The sequence below is a fragment of the Strigops habroptila genome, chromosome 1 (assembly GCF_004027225.2).
Source record: "Strigops habroptila isolate Jane chromosome 1, bStrHab1.2.pri, whole genome shotgun sequence".
NCBI classification, from domain to species: Eukaryota; Metazoa; Chordata; class Aves; order Psittaciformes; family Psittacidae; genus Strigops; species Strigops habroptila.
Genome location: NC_044277.2, coordinates 112,165,433 through 112,181,469, shown reverse-complemented (window position 1 = coordinate 112,181,469; position 16,037 = coordinate 112,165,433). Strand labels below are relative to the sequence as shown.

Genomic DNA, 16,037 nt, shown 5'->3' with positions numbered 1-16,037 from the left:
TGAACTCATGATTACCTGTGTGGTCTTGAATTGGCCCAGTTTTGCTGGTTAGGATTGCCCACTTTAAATCCACCTGGTTGTCATGCTCCCAGTGGCACAAAGTCTTTTGGGATCCCCAGCCAAAGGCACAGTTGAAGTTGTATAGTGGCAGCTCTACAAGTAAAGAGGGAAAGGAGGGGAGAAATGCAATTATTAATTGCATAATTCAGATTTTGCACTTCAAAACCAAAAGCATGCATTTGACCATTAACAGAACCATTCGTCTTTGAAACTGAGAAGCCATAGTAAGACCAGCTCTGCTGGGAAACAGATGAAGAATGACTGTTTCTAGTAAATTATGTGCTTGTTTCTTGTCTCTTTATGACCCATATTTTGGGATTTTTGTGGTTAGATTAATTCTTCTGATTTGTTCACATTACCTGATAACTATGCTGTAACGTAAATGACTCAAAAAGAAAGCTCTGGCTTTCTTATCACATGCATTTTCTGAATTGTCAATATCTATTTGTACCACAACAATGCAACATTTTGCAACAATTCAATATAAGAACTGGACAAAAATAAGAAAGGGCAGAAACACTAATGGAATGTCCTTGGCAGGAAAGAATTTCTGGTTAAATGTATAGTATGTGGCTTCAGCAAGGAACTTATTTCAGCATCTTCTAGACAGTTAAGTAGGCCCACAAGATGGCAGCATTGAAATGGACAAATTGAGACAGAAAAGGGACAAATGTGGCTGATTGCCAAATGAACTCAAAATAAGCTTCAAAACAAGCTCCACGTAAAACAAGGGAAGTCTGGTATTATGATCAGAATGAGATCATATCTTGTTTTCAGCTTCTCTTCAATTCTGCCCAGAGGTTTAATACATAGTAGCTTATTTTCTTCAGTAGAACTTAGAATTTTAATGGAAAGATTATACAAAGATATCACATAAATCCCTTGCACTTCTTATTTTCAGAAGCAGTTTGAAATCTTTTGGGCTTTTGGTTACTACTCTGTTGGTATGAACTTCTACCTCACCTTGAGCAAGGACAATTCCCAGTAGAGCAATACCCTTCCCACAGCAATGTGACCAAATCCTTAAGTCTTTTCTCAGGCATTACTCATGCCTTATTAAAGGAATAACTTAGGTTTACTTTAATGAGATGCTTTGTGCAAGTATGGACTAAGAACAAAGGGCTTTGTGCTCCCATCAGTATCAGCTCTGAGGGAAGAATTGTGTTTCCTGCCCATTATTTAAAAAAAAAAAAAAACAAAACCAAGAAAGATAATGCAACCTTAGAATGTGTTTTGTTTATTGTGGGAAAACATGGAGAAATATGGGAAGTGTGTTGGGACCTGTGGCTTTGAGGTGGAGCTCTTCTGGTCTGAAGAGGCAAAGACCTCCTCCACATAGTGAACTGTGCAGGGAAGACTGGAAAGGCTTTTGAACTCACAACCCAGATTTTAAAGAAAAGTAAACTAGAATGATCATTTTATCAACACAGACAAAACCTCAGGTGAGGAGGTTGAGACAGAATGGGCATAAAAAGGGTTCATCTATCCTTTTCTCCTTGCCTATTGTGTCCTTGTTTGGTGGGTTCTTGCTCCTGGACACAGTTTTAACTCAACTCACTGGATTCATGCATTGCAGCCCCTATGACCTCTCCCCTCTGGCCCCTAGAAAATGTCTTTCTGTCATCAGAGAGGTCTGAGCATACAGCAGCTCCTGCCCCTCTCCTCTGCCTGTTAGTACCTCGGCTGTGCTGTGGCATCTCTCCTCACTGAGCCCTCATTCTTTGCTCCTTCCTTTCATCTGCCCCATCCTGCCTGCCTCCCCCCTCCCTCCCGCTGGCCTCCAGAGGGGTCTACTCCACATTGTCACGAATAAGGCATGCTAGCTGGGAACAAATGAATTAAACAGATAATGTCTGGAATGGGAATTCAATATGGAGAAAACATGTTTCCTGGAGGACCTGGCCCTCTCTAGGAAAGGGGCAGATCATGGTGAATAATCTCTCTTTGGGCTCAAAACGCTAAAGAGGCAGAACTCGGCCTGTGCGCGCAAGAAAGGCAATCCATTATGTTTCTTTCTTCGGTATATTTTTTTTTCTAGACAATGGGGACATGATCAAAGGCATCTTGCCCAAAAGGGGACATCTGAAAATCAAGGGGAGTTTTTAAAGAACCAGAGTGACATTGAAAAGAATTAAAGGTTTTTAAGTTTGTGAAAAATAGCCTTTCATTGTCAAGGAGGCCTAGGAGAGCTATATTGGATGGCTTCGACATCAGAGCCATGAAACAGAACTTTAGAAAAGGTCTTAGAAAACGTAAAACAAAATTAATCTTATTAATCCCGAAGGATTATATCATGCAAAGCTAGTGATAGCCTGCGTGGTATTCAAACCACAAGAAAGGAGAACAGTGGTAGACAGATCACATCAATCTGAAGATATCACACAGCATAAATGAGCACATAGCACAAAGAGATTGAAAGGACTGGTATTGTTCAACTCTGAATAAAAATAAATAGCAGAAGACACAGCAGAAGTATGTAAATGGGTGAAGAATCCAGAGAAGGAAGATTATACTATTCTGTTTTCTCCATTTCATAGAAGTGGTAGATATCCAGTGAAATTCAATGTGGATCAAAGGAAAAAAAATTCTTGCATGATGTGAGTGATACTTCCTTCCCTCAAATGCTGCTAAGGCTGAACACAATTCAAAGAGAACTGGACACTGAAATGGATAAGGAAAATATCCAGAATTAAATTGTTAATTCTGAAGTGGAGAGAATGACAAAAGCCATTTGATTCATGGCTTTTTGGTTCTGAAGCCAGCTCTGAACATTGGGATTAGAAGGATAGTTTTAAAACAGAGCTAAATTTCACAGCACCATCTAATATGGAATTTCTTACACTTCCATTTGAAATGTATCTAGTCCAAGAAATTGGCAAAGAGCCTAAGTCTGATATGCTTTGGCCATGACTGTGTTCTTTGGCTTTGGACTCGGAGACAGCATGGTGTAGCATAAAAATGAACTTCTTTTCCGTGCAGAAGTTAATGTGAATCCCCTGAAATTGAGCAGAATTTGAGCACTCACCTGCTCTCAGTCAGCTATTTCTTGCTTGGTTTCTATTGTTTTCTTAAAAGTGATTGCGTCAATATATTCCTTAGAAAATCACATGGGATTGAAGGTCAAAGGCAAGGAATTTCAGAGTGCTCTTATTTTATGGGCTCCTTAAACATGCCATCTCTTATTGTCTATTCTTATGTCTCTTCCAATGCTTCTCCCAGGGACCCATAAAAAGAAAAAATAGACCTGCAAGCCAATTAATAATAGACGCTTGTAGCATCAGGGTAGGTTCATTAGTTGTATGGACAATGGATCTGCCCCAGCAAAAGACAGAATAGTTCAACATTTCTATTAAAAGTCCCAAGGGGCTGATACAGTAGCTCACAGTAAGCTACAGGCAATCTGTCCTCTTCTTTGTCCTTGAGCTATAGCTTGGCAGCTCTGGTGGAAGGAAGAAAAGTAGGTAGAGTAGCATTTGGTGGGCTCCCTCTGCAGTGCTGGCCCATTCCCCTGCTAAGATAATTCTCCTGCCTGTAGGTGATTGATCTCTGTGTTTGTGTGTATTGAGAGGATGAAGAAAACCAGCTATTATGTAACCAAATAGCAGCAGTTCAGATGAGAATTTGAGAGGGAGGTGTGACGAAATCCCATATGCCTTTTTCAAAATGTAGGGTACGTGATACTGAATTAAAACAGATTTATCCTCTTGAACAATAACCAACAGCTGTATTTCTTGAACACATCTTGCTCACAGCTGGAACCATTACTGCACATGAACAAGAAAGTCATTTGAAAATCTAGTTGAGTGAGTTTCTTCCAAGTCCATTAATCTTTCGCGGCCCACAGACTTTGACATATTTTTATAACTCCTCCAACAAGAGGCAAGAAGGAGCATGATGGCATTAAAGATGCTATGAAAATTCTCTATACAATGCTCTTGCCAAAGGGTAAATCAACATTAAAATGGGAAATTACAAACGTAATTTGGACCACTTCAAAGTAGTATATTGGGTCTGATTCATATTTGCATTTCACCTTTTTATACAACTTGTGCTGGCAGCACAGAATTACCTTGAATGATAGTAAATGATAATTTAACTGCTTTAATATCCCTTTATTGATACAAAGTTGTCCCACCATAAATGAGAATCATACTTATTCTACCTTTAAATTATTTCTTATCATACATTTTAACCTCGGGATGTCTTAATCATATTTTTCGGCAATAGCTATTACATGTGTGAAAAACAAGATACTTTTTGAACAGACTGCTTTACAAAGGACTAAGCCTACATGCTGAGAGCACATAATGCAAATGAACAGCTTACTCTGTATGTAAACAGCTAAGAGTCAAGCATTTCAAGTAGTCCTTTGGAATTGAAAAAGATGTATTCAAAAAGATTAGGTGTTGGTGAGTCTTAGGACCGAGGCCTGAAAAGTATTTACCTTGACAGATTTGTTAAAGCCATCTTTTTAAGTTTGAGGAGGAAAGTAGATCCTATCTTAAAAAAAATCCAAACTCTAAACATTTTTAGCAGTTTGAAATCATGATTCTTTTTTATTTTCTTACAATTCAGTCCCCTTGAAATGAACTGTAAAAGTCTCCTTGATGGAAAGCTTGTTTATACATAGAGGCTTTCCAGCTATTTGCTTTTAACTGTTTTTGTAGTGTATGAAAGCTGGTTGGAATAGGATAATCTCAGGTTTTGACACACACAAGCATGTTAGTCTGGGATAACAAGATTAGGTGTGTTTGCAGGCTTGAATGCAGGCAGGAGGACAGTGATACATAGTGTTAGCACCTATTGAAGAAGTACCTGTGCCACAGCAGGTGCTGTTACTGAGAGGGCTGGTAAATCTGTGTCCCCAGTCACTGTGGGACAAGCTGTTGTGGCCAGCACTGGCATGCTGTAGCTCGTGCAGGACTACCTGCTGAAGCCTGCAACTGGCAACTGATCTGGAATAGCTCTTTCACTTGAGGTATACTAGCATCTAAAGGTAAACCAGTCCCTAGAGGGAATTAAAGCAGAAGCTGAAGGCTTAGTCCTTGGCATGTTAAATTTGTACTTTATTCAGCTTGAGAATAGCTGAAAGAGCTGGAGTGCACTTACCCTCAGAAAGCTGAGGGCCAGGAGGGCCCTGATCAGCTCTGTAACTTCAAGGCCAGTTTAAACTATGCTATCCATGACTGCCATAGCAGACTCTTGCTCCCAGCTGCATGCCCCCTTGCTCCGATATGCTTCATCAGGTCAGCCAGGTCCAGCCATGCCCCTTCAGCAGAAGGAAATGCTTACACCACTTTTGTGCCAGAGGGGTTTCCCCATGTTGAGGGCAATTTCTGTCTGCCCCTTTTTGGGAGTATTCTGGCTGGTTTTCAGTGACGGATTATGAAGCAGCTGGAAACTTTTATGTCTTAAACTGGAGATTCTGGAAACCTTATTCCTATTTATTAGCATCTGACTGATCTCTATCTATGATCTTTGTAAAGCACTGCCATGTGGGAGCCTGGAGTCTGGGATGTGAACTTGTCCCTTATTCCCTGGAAGGAAACAGTTCCTAACAGCACAATGCAGGGAAGTAACATTGGCATGCTCTGAAGGGAACCTCGGAAACTCCTTTAGTAGAGAAAAAAACTTGGCTCATCACAGGCAAAGGTGGTGCAGGAGGGAAGTAAGGAGAGAAAATGAGGATATCTTAATCTCTGGCAGAAACAGTCTGTCTGTTACTGGAGAGTCCCACCTATGCCAAGGGGATTAAACAAAACCTGCAAATGCAACTGGCACTGGGGAGGAGGGATGAAAACTGCATTGCACAGAGGCACTTTATGAATGTGCAATTTGTTTAAATGAAAGAAGATAGTAAAAAAAACGGGTGAAAAATCCTTCATTTCAGCAAATAAAAAGCTAAAACTACTGCACAGAACCCCTTCTTCCCTTGCATTCCCCACCCCTTTCCGAACTGTGGCTCACCGGCAGCCCTCCAGCCCTTCAGCAATGCTGGCTGTGGAAGAGCAATGTAGAGAGGTGTCCCACAAGGGCAGGCCACCGTGCCATCGTGTTTCTCACTGCACTGGTACTCCACGATCCCTCTCTGCTCATAAAACAGGGCAGAGCTAGAAATAGTGTGTGCTGACTATGCCAATTGGATGACCCTGGAGACAAATTTTGAGGGAAGTAAAAGCATTTGCCTCTGCAATATCAGAACACAGAAGCCGAGAACAACACTTGAGATAAGTCAGCTCTATCTCTTAATCAGGTCGACAACTGTCAGTGTCCTTTAGGAAACTTTTGCATTATTAGTGCCTTTTTTTCACTTGAAGCAAGAGTGGATTGTGTCATATGGTTGAGGAAACAATGATAAACAGTTACCCACCCTGTTAATAAATCACTTGCAAGACTGTGCCTGACTGTGCTTTAATGGAGGAAATGGGAGTAACTGAAAACTGACCTCTTTACTGCTCCACAGTTATTAGTACAAAGCATTTTAAATGGGTGCTCACAGTTTTTGGAGTTTGGGTTTTCTACCCAAATCTATCCTTTCCCCCACTCACAGTAAATTGTACAGGATATTAAAAAAGTGGTATGAAATCTGTGGAAGCAGCAAATTAAGGATTTTAAAAGCTGCTAGATAGTGTATTGATTAAGTAAAAAGGACTTGCTGCCAGTGACAACTTGTTTTTCCCTTTTCAAGTTCATGGTAGCAGTTTATGTAACCCCGTTTTGAGAAAACTTGCTAGAAAACAATATTGTAAAACTGCCAGATCCCTGGTGAAGGAAACTGGCAAACTTTACTTGCCTCAGTTTTGTAAAACTGCAGATATAAATAGTGAGGGGGCCTGTGTGGCTCTGTTTTTGTTTTCCTGGTGTTTGCAAACACACTTTGTGTCACTGACATGCCACATTTAAACATGGCATGTTAAGCTCTGTGTGATTAAGTTATTTTAATTTTGTCAGCATTTGACATTTGCTGATGCAGAAGGAAATCTTGTTCTCTGCTGTTTCTACATGTGGATGAAAGGAATAAAATATTTACTGTACAGAGCTGAGAGACCAGATGCTTCTTTACTTCAGAGACTTCTATGGAACGGGAAGTCAGGAAGTGCTGCAACTCATTATTTTGTCTCTGGCATGAAATTTGGGTATGGAATTTATTATGTTTTTAATAAGAAAATATTTTTTTTTTACCTGGTTGTAATGTATTGTCTATTACTGTTGGCTTTTCTGTATTCAGCACTGTAGTACCACCTGGAAAAGAAATTATGCGTATCATGATACATGGGACACAACAAGGACACAGCAGTCATTAGGAATATCCTATATATAAATCTGAAATATTACTGTCTGTATTAGACATGTAGGTAACTGAGTATGTGAGCTTAAGCATGAAAATATGACATTAAAGATCTGGTTTCCTTTACCAAAAAAGAAAACAAGAACTCATCATTAACAAAGCTGTATATCTCTGGAGTCCTTGCAAACACCACTTAATCAATCCTCGCCATGTCCCAGTGGCCATCCTTGTTTTATAGACACTGATTTGTTCCAAATCACATGGGAAGCCAGTGAATGACCTCTGTAGCACTCCTAACAGTCACCAGTTTGTGCATTCACCCCTGACATGCTGTTTCTCATATTAGAGACATGAGGTCCTCCAGCCCCTGCCATGCTGGGTCCTCCCTGTGTGTTGTTTCATAGCTCTGTTGTGAGACCATCTCACAACAGAGAAGCATGGGGATTGCCCAACTTTAGGCTATAGTCGAAGACAGGTTTCACTTCTGTCTCAAAAAGCAGGAGGAATTGAGGACTTCCCCTTTGTCTTCTTCTTCAGGCAGATGAACAAGAGGTGAGTGGGGTCATAAACCTCTCCTAAGCTCATAAACTGATATTTTTAAAATACTTGACTTTTTAAAGCAAGCCTTATATTGATAAAGGAAACAAAAAGTAAATGAGCACAATTATAAACGCGCCGTGGGGTGCTGATTACCAGTCAATGGCTTTTCTTTTCTCCAGGAAGCAAATGCTTAAAGCATTATAGAAAGGATGGCTATGATGACTTCCAATGAGAATGAATGCCCAAGCTATATCAGCTTTATGTTGGTGAGAATGATCTGATGGGAAATGCTATAAGCCACGCAAATAGAGTAGCTCTGTATGGGGTCCAAATACAGCAGGAAAGAATCTGGCCTACAGCACAATTACAGTTAATTGCAAGGGAGGCTTCATTGTGATACTCACATATGTGCAAGTGCTAGCAGGGAAGCGACTCTTAACTGTCTCACCCATGAGAACGCGGCTGCCACACTTGCACCAGGAGAGGATAAAAGAGGGTAAGGCACTGACAAAATCCTCTCTGCACTGCCCTGCTATCCTTAATGGGCCATGAGATTTACATACTTCCCTTCCAAGCATTTTGGAGGAATAAAAGAATATTTACAAAGAAATTATTGGTAAAGTCACTGCCGTGCATTTTAGCATTGCAAGTAACATCATAAGCACAATGCAGTGTTCCTGCAGTGTCTAGGACAACTGGGCATGCACTGCTCAGGGTTTCTAGGTGGTACAGTAATAAATTATATGAAAGTGTCTGCACATCTGTAGAAGGGCAAAGTAGTAATTTCAATTTTAGTATTGAAATAGGTTCAGTTTCCTAAAAGAGCTCATGCTCAGAAAGACTGATGTTTGTTCCATTGTCTTAGACATTATAAACTACTCCCTAAGTACACCTGTGAAATTTGCCAGGAGTTTCATCTGCTTCAAGCCTTCCCTAAGGGGCATGTGGGATGCAGTCATGAGCTCCTTGAAGTGCAGAGACTATGAGTGAACTGGCAAGGTGCTTGCATAGATCTGTCTCCTTCCCCTGACGAAGCCTCCATCTATATGAAATGTGTCTCTACTTATTGGGCTTTGCAAGCCAGCCCCCTCAGCGTAGGGCTTTGCAGGAAGCGCCAGTGTTTCCTGACCTGGCTCTTGCCTTTCAGAAAAATAAATAAATTACAATGTTTAGTAACATTGAAAGCTTTCTGAGCTGCCTTAACACAATACTGACTATTTTATCAGACACCCTGCATGGCTGTTTTCAAAAAGAATAAGATTCATGTGGGATACCGATTTGAAAAGCAGTGACAGTGACCGTGCAGTGCCTTTTCCACTCAAGAACTGTTTTTCAATTTATGATTTGCAAAATGAATTTACAGGAGACATTGGCAAAGCCCATAAAGGGTTTGATGCTGAAACTGCACTTTCATTTATACCTGCCGTCGGTGTTCTACTTGGCACCTTCTGAAAAGCCAATCTCTTACCTTAGATTTCCCAATGTCTTCTTGGAGTCCTATTGCCAGATTTTAATGCTATTTTATATCATGGATATAAGAAGCAATAAACATTTATTAGATAAGCATACTAAGGAGCAGTGATGAAATAACTTGTGTCAGTGTGTCCAAAAATAAGCTCAATTACTGTAGATGTATAGATCTGCTACAGGAAGATCTCATCAAACAGGCCCAGAGCTTTGGGGAGCGAGTGACCTCTAAGAAGAAATCAAAAGTGTAGTGCTGCAGTGTCAGGTCTCTCAGAAGGACAGTGATTCTGTGCAAAAGTGGAAAAATACAAACACTACCAAGCTTCCTCCATTCCAGATGCAGACTATGTTATGCCTCTCCCTCCTATCTTTCTGCTAGTGATGGCAGCTTGGAGAACATCAGTCCCTCTGTGGCTGTAATGCAGTGTTAGCGGGGAAACTCATGGAAATACATCTGACACTCTATGTGTGAGTATGCTTTGATGAAATAATTCTCATTTTTTTCTGTCTGGGAAAGGTTTGGGGCTAAGATTTGAGTCCTATACTAAATTTTAGGTTTGGAAGCATATACATATCTTGAATCTAAACAACATTTCAATTTGAATTCTTCAGTCTCAGACAAGAAACCTAAAAAGGTTTGTCCAGCTTTTTTCTAAATAAGAGAAAGTTTGATTAGGACATTTGATTAGACACAATTCCTACTTAAAAAAAATTGCCCTCTCTTCCGGCTAGGCACTATTATTTGCTTCAAAAATTACATAGCTGAGAAAACAATCAAAAGTATTGTCATTGTAAAAGGCAGATGCCTATGTTTTGACGGCACTGACAATACGAACTGCATACCAATGTCCATTTATGTTGAGTGATTAAATCAGTGCAAACATTTAACTGGTAACTGGTGATGGATATGAGCTACAGTGAAGCTGCAATGGAATGAGGATGGTTTCTGCACCTGTCAGTTGGTAGTCATCACCTGTGCCACTGTGACAGTTTGCCTGGTCATCATCACATTCATCCACGGGTTTGCCTTCGGAAACGGTAGGGACAGCAGTAGGAGCTGAAACAAAATTCAGTCAATTCAGTTAAAACGTGCTAGAGAATCACCATGCAATTAATTGGCAGGAACATTTTGATGAGCACCATGTGCTGTCTTCAAATGTTGTATCACAGGAACGAAGCAACTTTACTTTGCAGGTTAGTTAGTATTTCTTTGCAATGGGATGTATCTGTTCTGCCTGCTTGCACTGAGGCACTCTGCAGTATCTGAGCTCAAGGGCTGAGCAAAGTTGGGCAGCAAAAGCCCCTGAATGCCTATTCAGTGGCTGATGAGTATTTGTTGTTCCTACCAACAAAGAGTGAAAGCCTGGCAAGGCAGAATGGGAGTTTTGGAGGGTGGGGTGCGGTAGAAAACCCATTGTTTTGTTGCAGACCAAAATCCCTGTGAGTAGGCCTGTACAGAGGAACCAGAGGAGTGCATGCCTAAAGTGGTAATTCTCCAGCATCCACCACATTGCTGAAGACGCCTCTGCAAAGCACATGTGAGAGAGGAAATGTCTGAGCAGAGTCCTAGTAACAGTGGCAGGAAGGCAGTGTGAAGTAGAATCATTTTGTGCTCAATAAGGAGATCTGGAAGGAGTTTCTTTTGTTTTCATTGAAGTTATAAATAAATAAGACATCAGCGATGTCAGTCATCCCTCCTGGCCACCTGCCTGCTTCTCATTGGTGATGACTTTCCGGTAGCTGCTGCATAACCAATAAAAGTCTGACCTTTGTTATTAGAGTTAAAAGCTTGAGAAAATATATCTATACCTCAGTATCTGCAAAATATACCACATCTGGAAAATCAGAATACAGATTCTTGGTGTTATGCTTAGGTTTATGTTTCATGCTGCACGTATAGTTCCTTGGCTTATTACAACCACTCCGGGAGTGTGATCCAGGCTTTTGTCTATTCTAACCTACTGTTATTTTCATTAACAATCTTTTCCTCTCATTATAAGCTATGAAATAATGCATCCCTTTCTCAGATTCTTCTTTGCCCTTTACTGAGGCCCCCAGAGCCCGCTGGCCACATAAAATCACATGCAATAACTTCTTGGCCTGAATATGTCAGGAGGGATGGTAGTTTCTGAAGTAGCTATATTCTGGAATGAAACATGGTTCTTTAGGACCTGGACCTATGCTTTACAGGTGCAATCTATCCCTAGTTAAAGAAGCAGTTCTGTACGTATTATGAATTATGCAGGGAGCATTTGTTCCCCACATTGCTTTGAAAACCCCTCTGGGACCTCCCTCTAGCTTTCCACATCCAGTTAAGTTTCTTATCTTGATCTTCGTGCCCCTGCATAGCCTCAAGCTTGCCTACATCTCTGCCATCATTTCATATAAGCCCCCTGGGATGCTTCAAGCACACAAAACTTCCCCTTGCTCAGTACTGCTGGAGAGCTGATTTCTGCTTCTGTCTGTGCCTACTTCCATGCTTCTTTTCTCATCTCAGCTCCTTTCTTGCTCAGTAAATCTCAAGTGACTTATTTTCATTCAACTCCATCCTTAAGATACAGTTATACAACAAAGTTTTCTTTTTATGGTTCCCCCACAGGTTAATGGGAATTGACCTCACCTGTCTATGGGTAACTTACAGGTGAGCAGCTTTAAAAGTACACCATAGCAGAAAGACAAATGCAGGAAGATGTGCCCCACTGAAAAACTGTACTTGCTGTTGCAGTGTGCCTAAAAGTAAAGGTGTTTTGCCTGGTCAGTCTCCTCTTTGGTTCCTCCATCTCACTGAGCAGCACGTTTTTTTAAGGTGGTGCATGGACTCGCTTTTAATATCTAGGTGGCTACAGAAACTCTGTGGCTGAAGGACTTTGCCCACAGGTTGTGAGTTTACATAAGACAGGTGATGGGATTTCTTTTTTCTGAGCAAGTAGCACAATAGTCTGCAGGAACTAAGTATTCCCACAGGAAATGAGGGCTTCCTGCAGGAATTAAGAAGTATTTCCAACCTCCCCACTTTCCGGGCCAAGTAAAAAGCGTAATTATCCAATCTGCCCTTCACTAAAAAATCAACACAGTTCTCACAGCAAATGCCTCCCACTTTGCTGCCTTGAGAGAGAAATGGCGAGAAAGAAATAGAGGCAGAGCAATCAGTTTCATTCGTCTTTGGAGCTTGTTCAACTACTTCTATACAAGCTATCATATGAAACCCTGTGCAACATGGTTTGTTATTCTGTGTATTGTTAAGCTGTGTGGTTTATAAGCCATGCCATTATACCATCATCCACCAGGTAAAATTGTGAAATTCATGTAGTGTTATCAGTAGTTATCTATGAAGTTAAATAATTATTGTTTATATAACAAGAATCAAAGCTTGACTTCATGTCACAGTCCAAGGATAAATGCCTAAACATTGCTTTTCCTGGTCTTTCACCTCCTACACACTGTTGAAAAATTAAAGCTTGTGAAGGAATAAAGAGGTCCCCTTTATCCCCCTAAAGAAAGAGCACAGACACTCTCCAGCCAAGTAATCATTGGCCACCATATTGTCTGATATGACTTTCACAACCTTTGAAGGAGCAAGGGACATAGTTGCTATATTTAGTGCAAAGCTCCCTCTGCATTCTCAGAAAACATCTCTTCCAAGGCTGTATCATGGTAACATAAAATTTAACTTCCTGTCTTTATTCTCTCCTAATAGCTATATGCTTCTCTAAAGTATAATCGTAAGGCTGCTTAAGGGAACAGAAAACCATGTGGAGAATATCACTGTGATTCAAGCAAGGAATGGGAGAAAGAATAATATTTGTACCTTGGGCATACTCAAATGTCTGCAGAGAAGGAACTGATTAGGCCAAGAAACAGCACTAATGGCAGTCACGGAAGCGAAAGTCCGACATGCTGCCTGTGCAGACACAGCACTGTTCAGCAGTAGTCCAAGTAGAGAATGTATTTATGAAAATAATAATGTGCATTCATCTCTAACAGAGCAATTACCTTCGAGTTCACAGCCCAGCAGCTCCATTCGCAGTCCCAGTCCTCCATGTGTGGCTCTCTCAGGGTAGACACGGATGAATCTAGTTGTTACAGGTTCAAAAGTCCGCAGTTCAGGCGTGTCATAGTTGGTGTTGCCTTCAAAAGTCTACAAAGCATGACAAATGCTACTTGTTAAAAAAAAAAAAAAGCTACTTTCAACAATTGTCTTTTTTCCTTCATTCTCTAGTCTTTGAATTAGGTGAGCAGTAGGCTAGATTCTAACTGCTTAATAAGTGTCAGGCATTCCTGTCCTAAATGAGAATGGAAAATACATAGTTAAAGCTTCTCAGAAAAGTAATGTATTTCATTTTTCATAAACTCAGTAGCAACCAATCCATCAGGGTCATAACAAGAGCTGACTGTTTAATAAGACATGTTTTTAAATGACACTCTGATCTGGGGTTTAACTGGGTGACATTTTCAACACTTCTCAGGGACAAAAAAAAGGCTGAGGTGAAGATCCTGTCACCTTTTAAGTGGTTACAATAATAATCCAACTATTCAAGAGAAAATTTCAATCTGATTTCCCCCAGTGACAGAGTTTCACAAGTTGCAGTTATTTCATAAGGCATAAATTAAACTCCAGTAGCTGCAAGAGTTCTTCCAGTGAGCCTGCTATTGAATAAGAATAAAAAGAAAGAAAGAAAGAAAGAAGAAAGCTGCCTCCTGACAAAACTGCAATATAATCCAACGGGCAAGGCAGGGTCAGCAAATGTACATTTCAGAGAAAAATCTCTTCTCTGAGTTGCACTCTAGGTTTTTTTAGCCATAATGCAGCTCTCAATGGCATTTGTTTGATACCGTAGGCTTCTCTTGTCAGTGATCTTTTGCATATAGAACAAGTTATAGTTTGTACTTATAGCAACACCTCAGGTGCCTCCATGGAGACGATCGGTCCTTAGAATGAATTAACTGTACAAAGAAACAGCCCTTGCCATGAAGAATTTATAACCCCAGATAGGCAAAAGGGGTTATTTTAACCCTATTTTATGGTAAAAAATGACTTTGGATTATCTTAAGTACAAAATATGACAATGTATATAACAATGAAGTAAAAGTGAAGTATTTATAACTCTCCTATGAATTAGTTAAATGGCAAAACATGAAAAAAAAATCATCTTTGAGCTAGAGTTCAATTTCAGGATTAGAAGTACTATTATAAGATACTTCCAACTCATAGCTGTGAAGCATGAAGCCTTCTTCAGGAAGAAACCACCAGATCCTCTTCATTTTGGATGAGAACAAAACCCAAGCTGCAATGAACTCCTCCTATCGATTTGGGGCAGAGGAAACAGAGGCCGTGCAGGAAGCTGGCTGTATTTCCCAAGGCACAAAACAAGCATAGGTAAACTTGATTGCTGGTTGTATTTTCAAAGCAGTCCTAAAAGCCTTGCTTAGTTTTACTGTACACATCTGTATTATGAACGAATGGTCCACAACCCCTTCTGGCTGTTGGTTACATTGCCAGTCTCAAAAGCCAGTGATGATGGGAGACTATGACTAACTGAATTAAAAGAATAATTTCAACATTAATGCTTCTGCTCCTGCTTCCTAGGGGAGATTGTACTCCCAAGGTGGCTTCAAGGGGCACTGGTCAACCTGGTGTTCTGTCAGTGCTTGGAAGACATATGTCAAGAATTCACATGTAGATGGCCTGTCAGATCTAATTAACATGGAATTACATATTATTATATTTGAACAGCAATATAGTGCAAATGATCAGAAAAGCTACCTAGCATATGAGAAAGAATGAATGCCACTTTATGTGTAAAAAGTAGACAGACACATGTATCTAAGGAATCCTTGCTTCTTTTCTAATAGTAGTCTTAATAACAGCATATAATAATGAAAACTGTTTTATAAAAGACATCAGTACTGGAGTACTGACACATAGACATTAGAATTCAATAAGCATCTAGAATTCTATTGAATCATTGTCGTTTGTAGTGCAGAGCTGCCTGTGATTCGATTTTGACTATTCGTTTAAAACACATACTGATATTTTTTATGGGGGAGGAGAGAGAAGTGTAAAATAAGACTTCCCTTTGTGAGTGTCTTTTATATAGGCTATGTCATAAGTTGCTTTACTTCATTACAAAGATAAGTTATAATAAATAATAGCTAAACAAAAGAAGTGAAACAGGTGAGAGGAAAAAAAATTCTTCCTAATATCTTTTAAAATGAAAATAAACATTGCATAAAAATTTAACAAAGTTGTTCCAAATGGCAGGATATTCAGAAGTTTCTTGTACCAGAAATTATGAGACGAGGTGTAAAGAAACCCAGAAAAAGTGGAAGGAGGAAAGAAGTATTAAAGAAAAAGATGACTTTACGGAGTAAGCTTGAGTAAGACTATGGACAAAAAGTACTAATTGGATCTTGAAATGAAAATGGGGTTCTGTATGGATGTTTGAGGATTTGTGATGTTCACTCCTTTGAGTGCTAAAGGGGGAAACACTCTGCGCATTCAAAAATAGCACAAATTGGGTCAGTCAAAGAGGAAGGAGTTATGGTAGTCCTAGTGAAAGGAGCTGCAGTAATGGATGACAAGATCATAGTTGAGAAACATGGTAATGTTTCATCCTTTGGACATATTCTGTTGTTATTTTAGCTTGTCACTGCTCTTTCTTTTCCTAAAATGCAGTTGTTT

General features: G+C 40.1%; 1 protein-coding gene across 4 annotated transcripts in view; it reads right to left on the bottom strand.

Annotated features, from left to right (window-relative positions):
• The window catches only part of NRP1 (neuropilin 1), a 114,425-nt gene that overhangs the window by 11,315 nt on the left and 87,073 nt on the right, over positions 1–16,037 (bottom strand). For 3 of the 4 annotated variants that reach the window (XM_030479126.1, XM_030487747.1, XM_030504647.1), the window contains exons 11-14: positions 13,349–13,493; positions 10,308–10,412; positions 7,243–7,302; positions 16–153 (exon numbers count right to left, since the gene is read on the bottom strand). In XM_030479126.1, coding sequence (XP_030334986.1) covers positions 16–153; positions 7,243–7,302; positions 10,308–10,412; positions 13,349–13,493 — 448 coding nt within the window. The remainder of the gene's footprint in view (positions 1–15; positions 154–7,242; positions 7,303–10,307; positions 10,413–13,348; positions 13,494–16,037) is intronic. The other variant, XM_030496211.1, reaches the window with a different exon arrangement.